The following is an 18,033-nucleotide window of genomic DNA, read 5'->3' as shown; positions in this document are numbered from 1 at the left end:
AAATCCATTTATTTTCTGGCAACGCAAAAGCCACGTTGCTTTAAGAGGAAAGCTCGTATCGCCGACCCTCCCCGCGGACCGTGAACGCAGCATGCATTCAGACATCGCAGGCAGCAGCATCAGGAGGAGGATGGACAGCTAGCAGCATGTTCCTGAGCACACACAGCATCCCACAGACACGAGTGGAAGGTGGGTAGCATGTCGTCAGCCTCATGTGTCGCTAATCTGTGCACGTTGTTTGTCTGTGCGGCTGGCTGTGTGTTTGCGGCTTCTTTAGCGGTGCCGCAGCGCTACAGGTGCACGCAGGCTGCATGTGCACACACGGCCGCGTCCTTCACTCCATCACTGCAGACACAAGGTCATCCATCCAGCTCGTCTCTGACAGGGCTGATCAGCTGATGAAGGGAGCTGCTGGAGTGTGTGTGAGTGTGTGTTACTGTACCACACAGATGCTCCCACCCTCACCCCAACACACACACACATCAACACACACTAATTCATAGACATGCTACAGGGAACTGTCAAATGATACAAAACAGGCACCACTGACATCTGTGATGTGGTGGAGCAGACCTCATGGTGCTCCAGCAGTAGGATGCTCTTGTCTGTCAACCAACTGTTGTCTGGTCAGTTGTCATGACATGTTTTTGTTGCAGTAGTAGAGGTGGAGCAGTAGGATATGACTGTATGTGTCTGCAGAGGAAGTGGGATTGGTGCTGAGTACCCTTCAGACCTGTGACATGGAAATAACTTCATTCAGTCTCAGTTCAGACTCTGACGTTTTGGATTCATGACGTACCAACGAAGGTCTTCAGGTCATCCATGGTCTGGTGAATGGCGTCCATCTTATAGGAACACTGCAGCGTGAGTCTGCATGGTCTTCTGCATGTTGAGCGTTATGTCAGAGGTTCTCAGACTTCCGTTGGGGAACCTCAGCTTGTCCCGGTTGGCCACAGATTCTCTCCTGTGCTGGGCTTCAGTGGGGACAGTTCCTCTCCAGGTTTGCGCTCTGAAGCGATCGTAACGGTGCATGCTTTCCAAACAGCACCAGGTCCAGCAGTGAGTTCCCATCTTAAACTACAGTCCTCTGTGTTTAAGCTCACTGTTTCCACAGCTGCTGTTAGATCCTCATCGGCTCTTTCTCCTTGTTGGGAAAATTTCTCGTTAAATGAAGTTAGCTGTCTGCTGTCTGATGCTGCTGCTTTGGAATAAACTACTAAGAAATCCTCCTAAACAGCTGGAAGCTGAACTACCATTCTCACAGCTTCATTTACCAAAGACCAGGCCTGTCATCCTGGATAGATCATTTCTGATGCACCGTCAAAAATATATGTGATTATTAAATTAATATCAATTGAGATGACTAGTTGACTAATGTTGACTTGTTGGAAAGGAATATCTTGTTAAAATATCACGATCAGCCACATCTTGGTGAACCCAGATCAGTTCCAACCAGTGCTGAAAAAATGCTTAAAAATGATTTATTTACCGTACTTTGTTGGTTGTTCTTTATACACACAAACCTATTTGAGATGGTATCAGTGGTTTTACTCTGAAGAACTTCCTGAAGCTGCAGAGCTTCTACTGAGGGGGCCTGCTAATGATACTGTCTTTGACATATGACATCTCCAAAGTCAAGATTGTGTCAAGTCATTTTATTTTCCTTCATAAGTTGCCAAGACTGCTAGCTTCCAAACGTCCTTGGTTGGCGACCTGGCTGGTTACTCCCCAAAGTGTTGAACATCCTCAAGACCTCCATTTCTAAAATACTTCCAGTGTAAACAAGGGATGACAGCATACAGTCCTCATTGTGTGTCAAATATATCCCACATTTTGTCTGAAGTTCATATGAAGCTTCAGTTGTCTCAACTGAAAGAAGATGTTTTCTAAAGTTGGTCACTTGGTCATTTGGTCGCCATCCCTGAAAGGAAACGTTGTCCAGGGACACATAGAGGGAGTTTAACACTAAAGACCTCGTCTGAAAAACAAACAAATATATCAGAAGAATACTAGATGGATAAATGCTTGACTGGACCAATTCAACCTTCTAAATCCTTACACTAGACAACAACAACAACAACAACAACAATAATAGTAATAATAATGATGATGATGACTTACACTGTAAAGCAGCCTTAAGAACAGCGTTCACAAAGTGCTTTGACAGTTAAGACATGCAACACAGAGACAATCAAGCTCTAGGAGACAAGTCAGAGCAGACAATTAAAAATAAATGAATAATTAAATAGATTAGCACTCAACTCAAACAAGGGGACTAGGCAGTTTGAAAATTAAAGAACAAGAATTAGGGTTAAAATTAAAAGTAAAAAAATAAATAGAGAATTAAGAGACATCACACCAAAGAACCAGGCAGCTAAAAGTCAAATAAAACAAGACAACACAAAAAATAAACAGGACACAATACAGAATACAACACTGGAACTAATTAAAGCTAAAAGTAAACCTGGAAGTCTGTAAAAGTGGGTTTTAAGAAGTAATTTGAAGGAAGTTACTGACTCTGCAGGTCTGATCTCCTCAGGCAGGTCGTTCCAAAGTGGAGGTCCTGATGGAGAACGCTGAGTCACCTTTAGATTTCAGCCTCGGCTTTGGAACCACCAGAAGGATCCACCTGAGGCTCATACAGGGTCAGCAGATCAGAAATGTAGCTTGGGGTGAGGTCCTGGTGAGCTTTAAAAGTGATTAGTAAAATCTTAAAATCAATTCTAAAACCAACAAGGAGCCAGTGGAGGGACGCCAGGATAGGTGTGATGTGATGTCAGCTGTTAAACCGGTGAGATTAAGACACCTTTTTAATGTATTTTCTCATTTTAGAATAAGGACTGTCTAATTTATTATTATTAAAGACCTCACTGGTAAATCCAAGTTTGTTTGATTTACCAAATACATGGTGTGTTTACATGCTGTACACCTAAATATGTAACTCTGAGACACAGAGGTGAGTTTTTTGTTAAATCAATTAAAGAACTAACTAAAGAAGGTCTTTAAAATGCTCCCTTTACCACTTCTCTTACCTCTTCTAGGCCTGCTGTAATCTTTCTAGGTAGAAAACCAGAGAAGGGGACGTGACCGGAGGGAAAGATGGACTCGATGTCTATGATGTGTGGCAGCAGGAGCCCCGTGTTCCTCACAGCCTCCTCCTCCCACCACCTCCACCACGTCCAGGACCATCTGCTGCCCAGCGCCATGAAGAACGGAGTAGCCGATATGGGAAGCTCCTGTCTGCCGGTGCAGCCCACCGTGGCCATCCTGGGCTCCGGTGACTTCTCCAAGTGCCTGACCATTCGAATGCTGCGCTGTGGCTTCCATGTGGTGGTGGGCAGCCGCCATCCAAAGCTGGCCGCTCACTCGTTTCCTCATGTGGTGGATGTGACGCACCATGAAGACGCTGTGGGGAAGGCTAGCATTGTGTTCCTGGCAATCCGCCGTGAGCACTACCCGATTCTGTGGGACCTCAAACATCTATTGGAAGGTACACAGCACACACACACACACACACACACACACACACACACACACACACACACACACACACACACACACACACACACACACACACACACACACACAGTGACAACACCAACTGTTCATTCACTCTTCTGTCAGGTGACGACTCATTTTAAGTGGATTTAAAATTGTGGAGCTGCTAGTCTCCTATTTTCAAGCAAAACCTACAGTATGGATCCCACAAAGCTATTTTAATTGCAGGAAGTTGTTTCTTAATGTTCAAGCGGTGTTTTGTTGATGACCTGCAGCAGACAGAATTCAGTGATGGTACTAAAATGGAATTGAGCTGCTTAAAATGACCATGCTGTGTTTTAATGTTGTTAATGTGTCGGAGCAGTCACTGCAATGTTGACGTTAAGCTGCTTTGAGTAGCTGGCGCATGTATAACCTGAACTAAACTGTCAGATTTATTTTCCTAATTAAAGTGTAAAGACGGTGTTGACGTGTAAAAGCTGTGACTGCAGTGATTTAGTTGTTGTTTATTTAAACAGCAGAAAAATGCCAAACCAGTCAGACTGTGTTTCCATCCATCTATTATCTATGAGCCGCTTAATCCTCATTATCATCGTGGGGGAACTGGAGTCTATCCCAGCAGACTTACAGCGCTTTTCCACTAGCACCTACTCGACTTGACTTAACTCGGTTGAGGTGGTTTTCCATTACACTGAGCACCAGCTCATTGTGGGTGGAGTCGTCATAGCACGGCAGCCCAGAAGTCCCTTAACATCATCTGTGTGTGACACAAACACGACACAACACTGGAGGACATGGAGGCGGAGGTAAACCTGCTGCTCGGTCTGTGGCTTTTTGTCAGATTCAAATTTTGACAAGTTCCATGAAGAGAAACGCACACCGTTGCTGTTGCCAGTTTTTTTTTTTTAATGGTGAGTTTGATTTTTGTGAAGGAGTGGCTCTCGTGTGTCGTCACTCTCTGTCCAATCAGAGGCCTGCACTCTATCGACGTCACATTATCGGCTCTACTCAGCTCACTTGGAACCCCGGCCCAGTAGGTACTAACCCAGATAGCAAACTATGGGTGAATCAATGTTGAATCTATGTTGAGACCTAACGTCGAAATTATACAGAAAGCGCAAGGTTGATAAAATGTTGAGTCAACGTTTGCTTTTCAACCATAAATCACACTTTTCCCAGATAGCAAAAGATGTTAAATCAATGTTGAATTAGGGTTAAGAAGGTTGAATTGTGGTTACGGTTGAAGACTGATGGTTGGATCAACGTTGATTCAACAACATTTTGTCAACATTGAAGTTTGTGTTTAAAAGATACCATTGAATCTACATTGTATTTTGGTTTAATTAAAATGTTTGACAGGTCAATGTTTAATTAATGTTGAATCTATGTTTGCAAACATGTAATCTATGTAAGCAAATGTTGACTCAACATTTTATCAACCTTGCGCTTTCTGTATAATTTCGATCTCAACATAGATTCAACATTGATTCACCCATAGTTTGCTATCTGGGAAAATAGTACCTGGTACTACGTCTGATGGAAAACCTCACAAACCGAATAGAGTCGAGCTGAGTAGGTGCTGATGGAAAAGCGCCATAAAGGAACACCTGGACAGGTAACAGTCTATCACAGAACTACACATAGAGACAAACAATCACACTCACATTCACACCTACAGACAGTTTAGAATCACCAATTAACCTCAGCATGTTTGTGGACTGTGGGAGGAAGCTGGAGAAAAGCCAAAAACTGCCAACAACAAAGGTAGCAGTAGATAGGTTTGGTGCCAAGTCTGAGTTAAAAGCCTCTAACAGCCTACAGTGGCCTGTTGTGCAGATGTAGCTAACAACATTTAATGCTTCTTTCATGTGTTTACCGATGTGCTTATCTTATTGTCCTGCAGGAAAGATCCTGGTGGATGTCAGTAACAACAGGAGGGTGAACCAGTATCCAGAGTCCAATGCAGAGTATCTGGCTTCACTGCTGCCAGGTTGTGTTGTGGTGAAAGGCTTCAATGTCATCTCAGCCTGGGCCATGCAGCAGAGCTGTCCTAAAGACGCCAGCACACAGGTACAATCACATATATTCTTTTCCCTCATGTGAAAACAACATCCGTTTGGGCGTTGTGAGCAGCGTCGAGCTGTGTTTGATTGTCCTTGGATTACAATGGAATGCTGTGGCAAAGAAAATGATGTGTGCTAATTGTCACGTTCACTCACCTCTAACCACTTCTCCTCTCTGTGATCCTTCTTTTTACAGGTCTTCATATGCAGTGATTCTGTGGAAGCTCGGCAGCAGATTATGGAATTATGTCGTCAGCTCAACTTCCAGCCAGTTGACATGGGCAGCCTGTCTTCTTCTCGGGATATTGAGAACATGCCCATACAGTTGTTTCCTGGCTGGAAGGGCCCTGTCCTCGCTGCTGTGGCCCTCGCCATCTTCTTTTTTGCTTACTCTTTTGTGCGAGATATAATCCACCCATATGTGAAATACAAGCAAAGTGACTTTTACAAGATACCCATAGAGATAGTGAATCGGACCCTGCCCACTGTGGCCATCACTCTCTTGGCTCTGGTGTACCTGGCAGGCCAGCTGGCAGCTGCCCACCAGCTCTACTATGGCACCAAGTACAGGCATTTCCCACACTGGCTGGAAGGCTGGCTGCAGAGCCGCAAACAGCTGGGTCTCCTCAGCTTCTTCCTCGCTGCTGTCCACGTTCTCTACAGCCTCTGTCTGCCCCTGAGAAGGTCTGAGAGGTACCTGCTGCTCAACACTGCCTACCAGCAGGTCAGTAGGATAAAGCTGATATTTTCCAGCAAAGTAAAAGAATAGTTTCACTTTTCTCTTAGCAACAAAACACCGTCTCCTGTAAAGACTTCCGACTGCTTTCTGCCACATATTTATCCGGTTTCTGTTGGTTCTGAAGCATTTTTGAAAATCTCTGCACACCTGAATGTCTAAGAAAAGTGTTATGTTAAAGCTCAGCGGGACACAGCTGAGATCTCACCATCACAGAAAGTTTCCAGGTACAGTCCTGCTGTAAAAAACTGTGCTCACGGACTGTATCTGGCAACCTTCACTATAGCCAGACATGAATTTCTGTAGTATTACGATAAAGTTTGTGCATATTGTTAAGAAAAAGTTCGAACATTTACACCACCGTTCAGAAGTTTGGGCTCAGTTAGAAATGTCCTTATTTTTGAAAGAAAAGCAGTTTTTTTTCAATGAAGATAACATTAAATGAATGATAAATCCAGTGTAGACATAGTTAATGTGGTAAATGACTATTGTAGCTGTAAACAGCTGATTTTTAATGGAATATCTCCATAGGGGTACAGAGGAACATTTCCAGCAACCATCACTCCTGTGTTCTAATGCTACATTGTGTTAGCTAATGGTGTTGAAAGGCTCATTGATGATTAGAAAACCCTTGTTCAGTTATGTTAGCACATGGATAAAAGTGGGAGTTTTCATGGAAATTGCCTGGGTGAGCCCAAACTTTTGAACGATTGTGTACATTTATGTAAAACCTTTGAATTTATGTTTCTGTTTGCATAAAAAATTCTAGTATTTATATTGTGTGTTCACTTTTGAGTCTTAGGATTGTTAGTGTTGTCAATCTGTGTAGTTTTTACTCTATATACAGAATCAGAATAACTGTTTCCAGCTGTTACAAGTCTTTATGCTAAGCTAATATCTATATTGAATGCACAGATATGTAGCTGATATCAGTCTTCTTCACCTCACTAGCACAGAGAAGGCTGGAGGTTCAGGAAGGATTCCTTTATAAGCCACATTTGAGTGGCACGCTGTGGCATGATTAATATTTTTCAAATCTGACTGGCAGCACTCCAGCACAAATGCATGCAGCTGGCAGCTGGGTGAAATACTACATACACAGTATTTATTCCAGCTCTGTATGCATTACAATGAGTGTTTGCAGATTTGGTACACAGCTCACCTGTGCTTTATACATGACTGGAAAAATAACTTATTGAAGCACAATTTACAGCAGGAGTGTCAAACTCATGTTAGTCCAGGTTCCACAGGTTCCAGTGGGCTGGACCAGTAAAATCACAGCATAATAACTGATAAATAACCACAACTCCAAATATTTTCTTTTATTTAAGTGCAAAAAAAGTCCATTCTGAAAATGTTCACATTTAAGGAATTATCTTTTTACAGAACATCATGAACAACCTGAATTTTTTAAAAATAAAAATAAGAAAATAAGAAAAACAGAGTGTCTACAAAGGCACAAAACATTTAGTTTCAGGTATCTGGAACTGAACAATATGGTATTTAACTTTAACAAAGACAAAAAACAACAAAAACAAGACAAAATGTTACAAAAATGAGACAGAAAATGACAAAAGAACAATGAACAATCTAGTATTTTGCTTTATGATCAGAACAACTTGTCATAATCTAGAAATAATTTTAGATTTATAGTTTTACAAATTTACAATGTGCAGTTAATGTCTTCTCTGTAATTTTTACACTTTACAAAGTCGTCCTGTGGGCCGGATTGGATCCTCTGGTGGGCCAGTTTTGCCCGCGGGCCTCATGTTTGACACCCCTGATTTACAGCACAGTGACCCCATAAGGTCTGCTGTTTAATCATAGCTGCATGGGATAGTTTGGCTTAGAGTATGTCATCTGTTGATGCTGCATATTCAAGTGTGTCAAACGACCAGACAGCATTTTTGGGTCGGGTAATGTTCCTGTACAAATTGTGAAAACACCACAATAAGGTAAGCAGCTTACCTTTGTCCCAGGCCTGTCTCCCAGGTTAATCTGGCCACGCTTAAAACAGCAAGTGAACCACAATGACTGTTGTGAATTCCAATCGTCTCTGTGTCGGTAGGTCCATGTTAATGTGGAGAATGCGTGGAACGAGGAGGAAGTGTGGAGGGTAGAGATGTATGTTTCATTTGGGATCATGAGTCTCGGGCTCCTGTCTCTGCTGGCCATCACCTCCATCCCCTCCGTCCACAGCACCCTCAACTGGAGAGAATTCAGCTTCATACAGGTACAAATTCTGACACTGATTTTGAAGTCTTTAACATAATTTTGTTTCTTAAAGTGTCACGCAGTAAGTGGAGGTTTATTCCAGCTAAGCACCAGTGTGCTTGAACTGTGGTATTAATGGTGGCATTGGTGCTTTTTCTGCTCGGGACCAAGCAGGAGCCATAGGTTTCTCTGAAATCAGGAAACAGAGAAAGGGAAATGGAAAAATGAGTCAGAACTTTTTTTTGAAACAGTAAAAGGTAGTATTGATGGCACCTGTCTGCAGCGTAGCTCTTCACTGTGTTAAAACAAACCAAGACTTTTAAACCTGTTAAAAATGATCACGTGAATTTACAGAAGCCAGGCCATGTTTGATGCTGAGCAAATGATACGAGCCTCGATCCAAACCCAGATAGCAAACTATGGGTGAATCAATGTTGAATCTATGTTGAGACCTAACGTCGAAATTATACAGAAAGCGCAAGGTTGATAAAATGTTGAGTCAATGTTTGCTTACATAGATTACATGTTTGCAAACATAGATTCAACATTAATTAAACATTGACCTGTCAAACATTTTAATTAAACCAAAATACAATGTAGATTCAATGGTATCTTTTAAACACAAACTTCAGTGTTGACAAAATGTTGTTGAATCAACGTTGATCCAACCATCAGTCTTCAACCGTAACCACAATTCAACCTTCTTAACCCTAATTCAACATTGATTTAACATCTTTTGCTATCTGGGTAAAGTGTGATTTATGGTTGAAAAGCAAACGTTAACTCAACATTTTATCAACCTTGCGCTTTCTGTATAATTTCGACATTAGGTCTCAACATAGATTCAACATTGATTCACCCATAGTTTGCTATCTGGGAAGAAACTCCATCAGGGCTGTTTGCAGTGTACCTGACATGTTTGTAGATGTCTACCAGCATAGACATCAGAGATAGTGATGTTCTGAGTCGCCTTCATGTGCTGTTTGCTGCCACCATAATAGTGGCTCAGATCAGCAGCCAGACTACAATACCCACTAACCGCTATTTATAGACCAACTGCATGCATGCCTCCACTTCACCTTTCTGCTTTGCACCTCTGCTTTTGTACCTCTCCTTATGCCTAAATAGACTGGAGCGGGTTGTGTTGGATGTATGTTTTGCACCCTGTGAAACTTTATCATATGGGAATGTTAGCAGGAAGTGTGAGTCTGAAGTGGCCCTTAGTTTTGCTCTCTTTTGGTGCTTTTCCACTCGCACCTACTCAGCTAAACTCGACTCTAGTTGGTTTGTGAGGTTTTCCATCAGGACGTAGTACCAGGTACTATTTAGTACCTACTCAGCCGGGGTTCCCAGCGAGCTGAGTGCAGATGACAACGTGACGTCCACAGAGTGCAGGCCTCTGATTGGACAGAGAGTGACGACACACGAGAGCCACTCCTTTACAAAAACCAGTGAGTGTTTTGTGACTTCAAGAAACTTTTACATTATTCATCCCATTAGTGGTGACCACAATTTAAACACACAAGTACATTTTGAAAGTAACGTGGTTCTCCTGTATGCAGACCATAAGTTGCTAGTTAGCCATCAGTGCTAACTCCGTGTCTGGGCCCCTGTGCTATGACGACTCCACGTATGATGAGGTGGTGCTCGGAAAACGACCTAAACTGACTTGAGTCGAGTAGGTGCTAGTGGAAAAGTGCCTTTTGTGGTGTGATCACAGCAGCTGTTACTGTGTGTAGCATCATGAGTCTGCTTGTCTTTACTCCAGTCCACTCTGGGCTACATCGCCCTGCTCATTGCTACCTTCCACGGCCTGCTGTTTGGCTGGAAACGAGCCTTTGAGGAGGAGGCCTACCGCTTCTACCTGCCGCCCAGCTTCGTGGTGGCCCTGGCCCTGCCGGTGTGTGTCATACTAGGGAAGGTCCTGATGCTGCTTCCCTGCGTGGCCCACAAGCTCCACCAGATCCGCAGGGGCCTGGACAGCAGTCAGTACCGGTGCCAGCGCCTGGAGCCGGTGGGCTCAGCCGCCCACATCTCCCCTGAGAGAGTCACCATCATGTAGTCGCTGCTTCTGTTGGGGTTTTTACATCCTCTGCTACAGCTAGCTGCTTTACTGGACCTGATGACCAGTGTTTATCTGTGTGATTCTTGTTGAAAGGACATGCTACTCTCACTTTGTTAATGTGAACTGTTTTTTTCTGACATGTGCTTTCTGTACTTGTGTACTTAGAAGCTGTAACCATTCACTAGAGCTACGGATCCAGTATGGCCGTTATGTTACAGTTGTTTGCCCTTCAAAATTTCAACACTGAATATTCTTCTGCTGACAGTATCTAGTCTGTATGCTCCCAGTATTTAATCAGTACTCTGATCAACTGTAAGTAGAATCAGTGGTTTACTGTCTTATATGACCCTAGAGGAGCTTTGTCATGTCTGAAAACATAATTTTAATGATGTCATGGTGATGTCACGGAGGGCGGAGGAAGTTGATGGCAGTGTGATCCTGAACTGAAGCAAATTTCATTCAATATATGTTTTTATTCTTACAGGTCCTAACATATAATGTCATCTGGCAGTAGTTACAGGGCAGAACTTTATTTACCAGGTTGGACAATATTACTAGCTGCTATCATCACCTACAATGATGAAAACTGTTCTATTTCTGGTCTCACTTCAAACTATAAAGAAATGCTACCAGCTGTTGTGTTTTTCTGTCTGTTAGGGCTGTTTTCCAGTACTACTGAATATTGTGTCTGTATGTCCTACTGTGAGAGCCATGACTTCAACAAGTTAAGACTTTACCATGCTATTCTTCTAGTCTTATTCATGACCTAGCATTCAGGCTGAGCAGACAGAAGGAACACTGGCTAAATGTGGTGACATCAGAACTGTGAATGTCTGGATGCGTTGTAGAAAGAAACCGCACAAACATTCAAAGAAATAAATACAAAACTTAGGGAACAGCCGTTGCTTCCTGAACTCGTGCATTAGTGTCCTTACAGGTGAACTTATGTAATGTTAAACATCACCCTGACAAAAGCCTCATTTTCTCTGTGGGATGAGGAGTTCAGGTGAAGACCGTTGAGTGAGAAGTTCTCCTCGGGAGTGCTCTACAGCCCGATGGAACCTTACAAAGTCCAACATGACAGGAAGACCTGGGGCTGCTGCAGCATCACACATCTTACCTCCTTATTTCCAAGTATCACATATACCTTTTCTGCTCTGTCTTTATCACATGCAGCTTGTCCATCAATAAATTAGCGAAACCCGCTTTATCCTGTAGAGTAGAGGTGTCAAACATGCGGCCCGGGGCCAAAACCGGCTCGGCCCGCAGGACGACTTTGTAAAGTCTAAAAATTCCAGAGAAGACATTAACTGCAGATTGTAAATTTGAAAAACTCTAAATTAAAAATAATTTCTAGACCATGACAAGTTGTTTAGATCGTAAATTAAAATACCAGATTGTTCACTGTTCTTTTGTCATTCTGTGTTCTGCTTTGTTGTTTTGTGTTGCTTTTTGTCCTTTTTTTTTAACCATTTTTTTTGTCTCGTTTGTGTCATTTGTGTAATTTTTTGTCTTGCTTTTGAGCATTTATTTCTCGCTTTGCCACTTTATCACATTTTTTCATGTCTTTTGTCCAGTAATATTGTCAGGTCTGTTTCTGTATGGTGTTTCTAATTCCTGCTCCATGTGCCCCCTTTTAACTTTGAGCCCCTCCAAAGCTCTGGCCCTGGTTGTTGTTAAGGTCAGACGGTCATTTAGCTGACACTTTAGTGATATCCAGTCATTTTTTTATTAATAAGTGATTGTTTCCATAATGAATAATTATCATATTTGTAAAGAAATGAACATAAAAAACATTTTAATTTTTTAATAAAAATGTATGCAAGATAGATCCCATGGACTTCAAAAGTCCCTCAATTATATATATTCACTTTTGCTTTCATTTTTTGAAGCTTTGCCGATCTTTGCTGTCTCTGTGAAAGCTCTCCTCAATCACTAAAAATAAAATGTGAATGTGTCAGTTAATAATTCGGCATCATGATTAAATTACACTAAAGTATTTCCTCCCAAACCAACGTATTGTGCGTCTTCATGTGACCTAAGCCTGCATGTAAACACATTTTTTCTTTTAGATGCAAGTCAGGACACAACTCTGATGATTTTACAAAACAGGATTTGAAATTTTCTAATGACCAGTCTGTATAAAAAAAGCCTGGTCTGTTGAGACACAAACACAACATGAAATCATGAGCTGTCCAGGTGAACCCTGCCTTCAGGCTCAGTCAGCTGGGATATGATCAACCCTCCCTAAAGAGGATGGATGGGATGATAATCCTCACATGACCATCAGTGGCCCCGCTCTAAGGAGCAGAGTGGAGGAAAGTGGGAGCTTCTTTTGTCCACTTGCTAAATTTCTAGATTGGATGGAGTGAAGGTCAGGTTTAACGAACTCTAAAATGCGTGGCTATAAATGTCTTTGTTCTTTTATTCATCTGGGCCTTGTGATTAGCAAGTGATCTGTGATGTGATAGCAGAGAAGCCAAACATTTATTCAGTATAAAATTTATTTTAATGAAAACCCATCATACCTCATCTCATAGTGCAATCGGTCTGTAGGGAATAAAACTCCCCTTAAACTCATTTTGTTTCACAGTTTAAAGAAAAATGATTAAACCTCTAATGACTGTTGTTGACTTGGCAAATGAACAGAGAAAATTAAAAGATTATTTGGCTTACAAGAACCATAAACAAACAGTGGATGTGACAAACTGTACACAGCAACCAATAACACAAACAGCTCTTAGTTAATACTGCAGGAGGATTAGAGAGCAGCACATCCTCTGACAGTTCAACCTGCAGTGGGAAAAGAACAAACACCTCAAAGACTTCAGGTAGACCGGTTCACTGGTTTCAGGAGACTTCTCACCAAACTGGATCACCTTAAAGGCGTTTAGAAATGCCTCTGCTCAGAAAACACAGCTCAGTCTACACACTTTTAAACTGGATAATGTTTCAAACGGTCAAACGGAGTAAGCAATAGAAAAAACTACATTTGCTTCCTGGTGGATTTGAAAGGCACATCCTGATTATGGGCACATTTAATGTTCACATCTGGACTGATTTGGTGGAATAAGCTAATGAGCAGTCTGATACTCACTGACACCCAATAAAATGATGCCAAGACCTTCCTGAACCCCATCAGAGAGCTGGTGTGGATCAGACCAGGCCCCGCAGCTGTTGCAGGTGAGGCAGCAGCTCCGGGGCGGAGGGTCTGCAGCCGGCCTCCCCGTCCCAGCAGCGGCCCAGCAGAGCGCCACACAGCCGGCCTCTCTCTGAGCGGAACACCCGGTGCTGCTGCAGGCAGGGCCGCAGATTGTGCGCCACAACCGCGTAGAGGACGTGCTGCCTGTCGCCCCTGTACGGAGGCTCTCTGGTCAGCAGCTGCCACAGGGTGATACCGAAAGAGAAGATGTCCGCTTTAGGAGACACCGCCTCGCCCTTCAGCAGCTCCGGGGCTCGGTGCGTGTACGTCCCGCAGACGTGGCTCAGGCGTGGGCTGGTGGAGCTCACTTCATGTCCACGGTCCAGTTTCAGAGAACAACCGAAGTCGGCGATTTTGCAGACGTCCTCACTGGACACCAGCACGTTGGCAGGTTTTATGTCCAGGTGCACGATGCGGTGGGAGTGAAGAAAAGTCAACCCTTCCAGGATGTCTGAGGAGTACCTGAAGCTCCTGTCCTCCCCCAGCAGCTCCGCGCCTTCATAGATGATCTGCTGCAGGTTTCTGCTCCCCACAAACTCCATCAGTATCGCTCCGATGCTGTTCTCGTCTCCAAAAACCTCGGGCACGCAGGTGGTGGCCGCAATGACGCGCACGATGTTTGCGTGGCGCAGGTGTGCTGCGTTCAGCTCGGCCCAGAAGCTCTGCCAGGAGGCCAGCTTGTTCTTGGTGCACTTCTTGGCTTTCTTCAGCGCAACGGTCTCCCCGAAATACTCCGCCTTGTAGACGGACCCGAACCCTCCGGAGCCAACGGGCTGCACGGAGCGCAGCTGCTCCCAGTGGATCACGGCCGACACCTTGTCGTAGAGCCGCTGAGCTGGAACCTGTAAGGTGGAGCCGGAGGATTTGGTCAGTGGGCTGCTGCAGGTCCCCACGTCCACGGAGGGGTAAATGTCTTTGGGCAGCAGGCGGGTAACGGGGATGGGAGAAGGCATGCTGAAGGGTGGAGGACCTGTGCTGCTGACTGAGCAGCAGCTGGCCAGCCTCAAGGCTTTTCAGAGCTCCTGGTCTCTGCTGGATCCAGTGTGTGGTCCACGCAGAGCCACACCGCCGCTCCGTGTTGTGGAGGATGTACTGTTTGGGTTCAACGGGTTCACCGCCGTCTGCTCTGTGAAGTAGGGCGACCGGGAAAATGAGGCTTTTTTTCAATCTGTGTGACTAAAACACGATAGTTTTCATAAGTCCAGTGTGTGCAGGACACCAATCATCTCCCCAACGATCAGACAGAACTCAGCTTCAGGAATCACGTCAGTGTTTTCAATCAGTCAACGAAAATGCAACACAAAGTGCTTTACAAAAAAAAAAAAATGCAATAAAATAGTACACTCTACATTACCAGTCAAAGGTTTGGACAAATCTTCTCTTTTTATGTTTTTTTCTTTATTTTCATGACTATTTACATTGTGGATTCCCACTGAAGGCATCAAATTCATCTATGAATAAACACATATGGAATTATGTAGTATACAAAAGAAGTCTGAAATAAGTCAATAATGTTGTATAGTTTAGATTCTTCAAAAATAGCCATCTATTTATCTATCAGCATGAGCTTCATGAGGTAGAACCTGAAATGGTTTCACTTCACAGGTGTTTCTTGTCATGATTCATTTGTGGAATTTCTTCCTTCTTAATGGGGATGGAACCATCAGTTGTGTTGTCCAGAAGTCAGGTTGGTCCACAGTTGACAGCCCTATTTGACAGCCATTAGAATCCATATGATGGTAAGAACCAATCAGCTAAATAAAGAGAAACCACAGTCCATCATTACTTTAAGAACTGAAGGTCAGTCAGTCTGGAAAACTGCAAAAACTTTGAATGTATCAACAAGTGCAGTCACAAAAACCATCAAGCACTACGACCAAACTGGCTCACATGAGGACCGTCCAGGAAAGGAAGACCAAGAGTCTCCTCTGCTGCTGAGGAGAAGTTCATCTGAGTCTCCAGCCTCAGAAATCACAAGTTAACAGCAGCTCAGATTAGAGCCCAGATAAATGCCACACAGAGTTCTAGTAGCAGACACATCTCTACATCAACTGTTCAGAGGAGACTGACCAATCAGACCTTTATGGTCAAACAGCTGCTAAGAAACCACTACAAAGGAAAAGCAAGAAGCAGAAGAGATTAGTTTGGTCCAAGAAACACAAAGAATGGACATTAGACCAGTGGAGATCTGTGCTTTGGTCCAAATTTGACGTCTTTGTTTCCATCAATCATGTCTTTATGAGACCAGAAAAAGTGAATGGATGGTCTCTACATGCATGGTTCCACCATGAAGCATGGAGGAGGAGGTGTGATGGTGTGGGGGTGCTTTGTTGGTGACACTGTTGGAGATTTATTCAGAATTGAAGGAACACTGAACCAGCATGGCTACCACAGCATCCTGCAGCGACGTGCCATCCCATCGGGTTTGTGTTTAGTTGGACCATCATTTATTTTCAACAGGACAATGACCCCAAACACACCTCCAGGCTGTGGAAGGACTGTCTGACCAAGAAGGAGATGATGGAGTGCTGCTTAGGTCAGATGATCTGACAGTCACCTGATCTAAGCCCAATTCAGATGTTTGGGATGAGATGGACCACAGAGTGAAAGTAGAAGGACCAACAAGAGCTCAGCATCTCTGGAACTCCTTCAAGACTGTTGGAGAACCATTTCAGGTTCTACCTCATGAAGCTCATCCAGAGAATGCCAGGAGTGTTCAAAGCAGGAATCAAAGCAAAGGGTGGTTATTTTGAAGAATCTAAAATATAAAACATGTTTGAACTTATTTCACACTTTTTGTTTACTACATAATTCCATATGTGTTCATTCATAGTTCTGATTCCTTCAGTGAGAATCTACAATGTAAATAGTCATGAAAATAAAGAAAAACCATTAAATGACAAGGTGTGTCCAAACGTTTGACTGGTACTGTGCCTAAAATCTATCAAATTTATACAAACATAGCACAAACTAAGGTAATATGAGTTAGGTAGATTGTTTTTTGTTGTAATGACGCTTTTTTGGCAATAAATCTTGTACTTCTGGAAAGGCTATTTGTTTCCCTTTTAAGTGGTGCCACATTTGTAAGGAACGTGCATTAGTGGGATAAGCAGCAGAGCTGAGTCTGTGGGTTGTGTCAAACAGTTTGTTCTGCTGGTGGTGGCTCACTGATGGGCCTGCTAGTGGTCAGCTGGTGTTCAATTCAATTCAATTCAATTTTATTTATATAGCGTCAATTACAGTCAACTCGTCTCAAGACGCTTTACAGAACCCAAATGCCTGACCCCCAGAGCAAGCCCAAAGGCGACAGTGGCAAGGAAAAACACCCTTTTAACAGGGAAGAAACCTCGAGCAGAACCCGGCTCTATATAGGGGGGACCCATCTGCCTGCTGGCCGGGCGGGTTGAGAGGGACAGAGGAGGGCAAGGGGGAGGGATGGGAGAAGAGGGAGGGGTGGGAAAGCAAGGAAAACACAACACACATTTGGATACATGCATGACAGGATATGTGACACAGACAAAGTATAAGCTAACATTGAAAACGGACTCATAATTTACTCTTATGATGTACGGCTCTGACATTAAACATACTCCATATATAGCTAGCAGTAAAATTCAAACAGTATGTAAGTTAGCATAACAGTATAGTGAAGGCAATGCAGAGTTGACTGGTGGAAAAAGGGAGCTGGAAGCAGAGGGCTGGAGGAAGGTCAGCAACAGCATCCCACAGTGGACATGATGGAGACTGGACCAGCTGGTGGAACATCAACCACAGATCTGAAGCATCCAGCTCTGGGACCAGGGACACTCGGAGAAATAGCACAGGGGGAAACGGAGTGAATGTACTGCAATAACGGTATACATATTAAATGTAAAGATAGATAGAGAAGGGCTCAGTTCATCAAGAGAAGTCCCCCAGCAGCCTAGGCCTATAGCAGCATGACTAGAGGCAGAACGAAGGGACGTCCAAGAGGGAGTCAGCTGTGCAAATGAAGACACAAGCCGAACCCCTGTGGGTCACCCAGTCAGCCCCAACTATAAGATTTGTCAAAAAGGAACGTTTTAAGCCTGGTCTTAAAAATAGAGAGGGTGTCTGCCTCCCGAACCCAAACTGGGAGCAGGTTCCACAGGAGAGGCGCCTGATAACTGAAGGCTCTGCCTCCCATTCTACTTTTAGAAATTCTAGGAACAACAAGTAAGCCTGCAGTTTGAGAGCGAAGAGTTCTACTTGGATAATAAGGTACTATCAGATCTTT

At 43.6% G+C, this 18,033-nt stretch overlaps 2 protein-coding genes across 3 annotated transcripts; one reads left to right on the top strand and one right to left on the bottom strand.

Moving 5' to 3' along the window:
• The first annotated feature begins 48 nt into the window (after window positions 1-48).
• steap2 (STEAP family member 2, metalloreductase) lies at window positions 49-11,474 on the top strand. 2 transcript variants are annotated; one of them, XM_022213424.2, is made up of 6 exons: window positions 49-189; window positions 3,042-3,490; window positions 5,402-5,568; window positions 5,758-6,285; window positions 8,366-8,530; window positions 10,280-11,474. In XM_022213424.2, the coding sequence occupies exons 2-6, from the start codon at window positions 3,100-3,102 to the stop codon at window positions 10,571-10,573; spliced, it is 1,545 nt and encodes a 514-aa protein (XP_022069116.1). In that variant the 5' UTR covers window positions 49-189; window positions 3,042-3,099; the 3' UTR covers window positions 10,574-11,474. The 2 variants fall into 2 exon arrangements, with proteins under 2 accessions (XP_022069116.1, XP_022069117.1); XM_022213425.2 differs by having other exon boundaries at window positions 54-189; window positions 3,062-3,490.
• mos (v-mos Moloney murine sarcoma viral oncogene homolog) lies at window positions 7,605-14,859 on the bottom strand. The gene is made up of 2 exons (XM_022213426.2): window positions 13,674-14,859; window positions 7,605-8,700 (listed from the first exon to the last, which is right to left on the bottom strand). Exon 1 carries the CDS (start codon window positions 14,729-14,731, stop codon window positions 13,733-13,735), a length of 999 nt encoding a protein of 332 aa, XP_022069118.1. The 5' UTR covers window positions 14,732-14,859; the 3' UTR covers window positions 7,605-8,700; window positions 13,674-13,732.
• Between the last annotated feature and the right edge of the window lie 3,174 nt (window positions 14,860-18,033).

This window comes from Acanthochromis polyacanthus, chromosome 20 (assembly GCF_021347895.1).
Source record: "Acanthochromis polyacanthus isolate Apoly-LR-REF ecotype Palm Island chromosome 20, KAUST_Apoly_ChrSc, whole genome shotgun sequence".
Classification (NCBI taxonomy): Eukaryota; Metazoa; Chordata; class Actinopteri; family Pomacentridae; genus Acanthochromis; species Acanthochromis polyacanthus.
The sequence above is the reverse complement of the archived record's forward strand: the minus strand, read 5'-3'. Positions and strand labels throughout refer to the sequence as shown.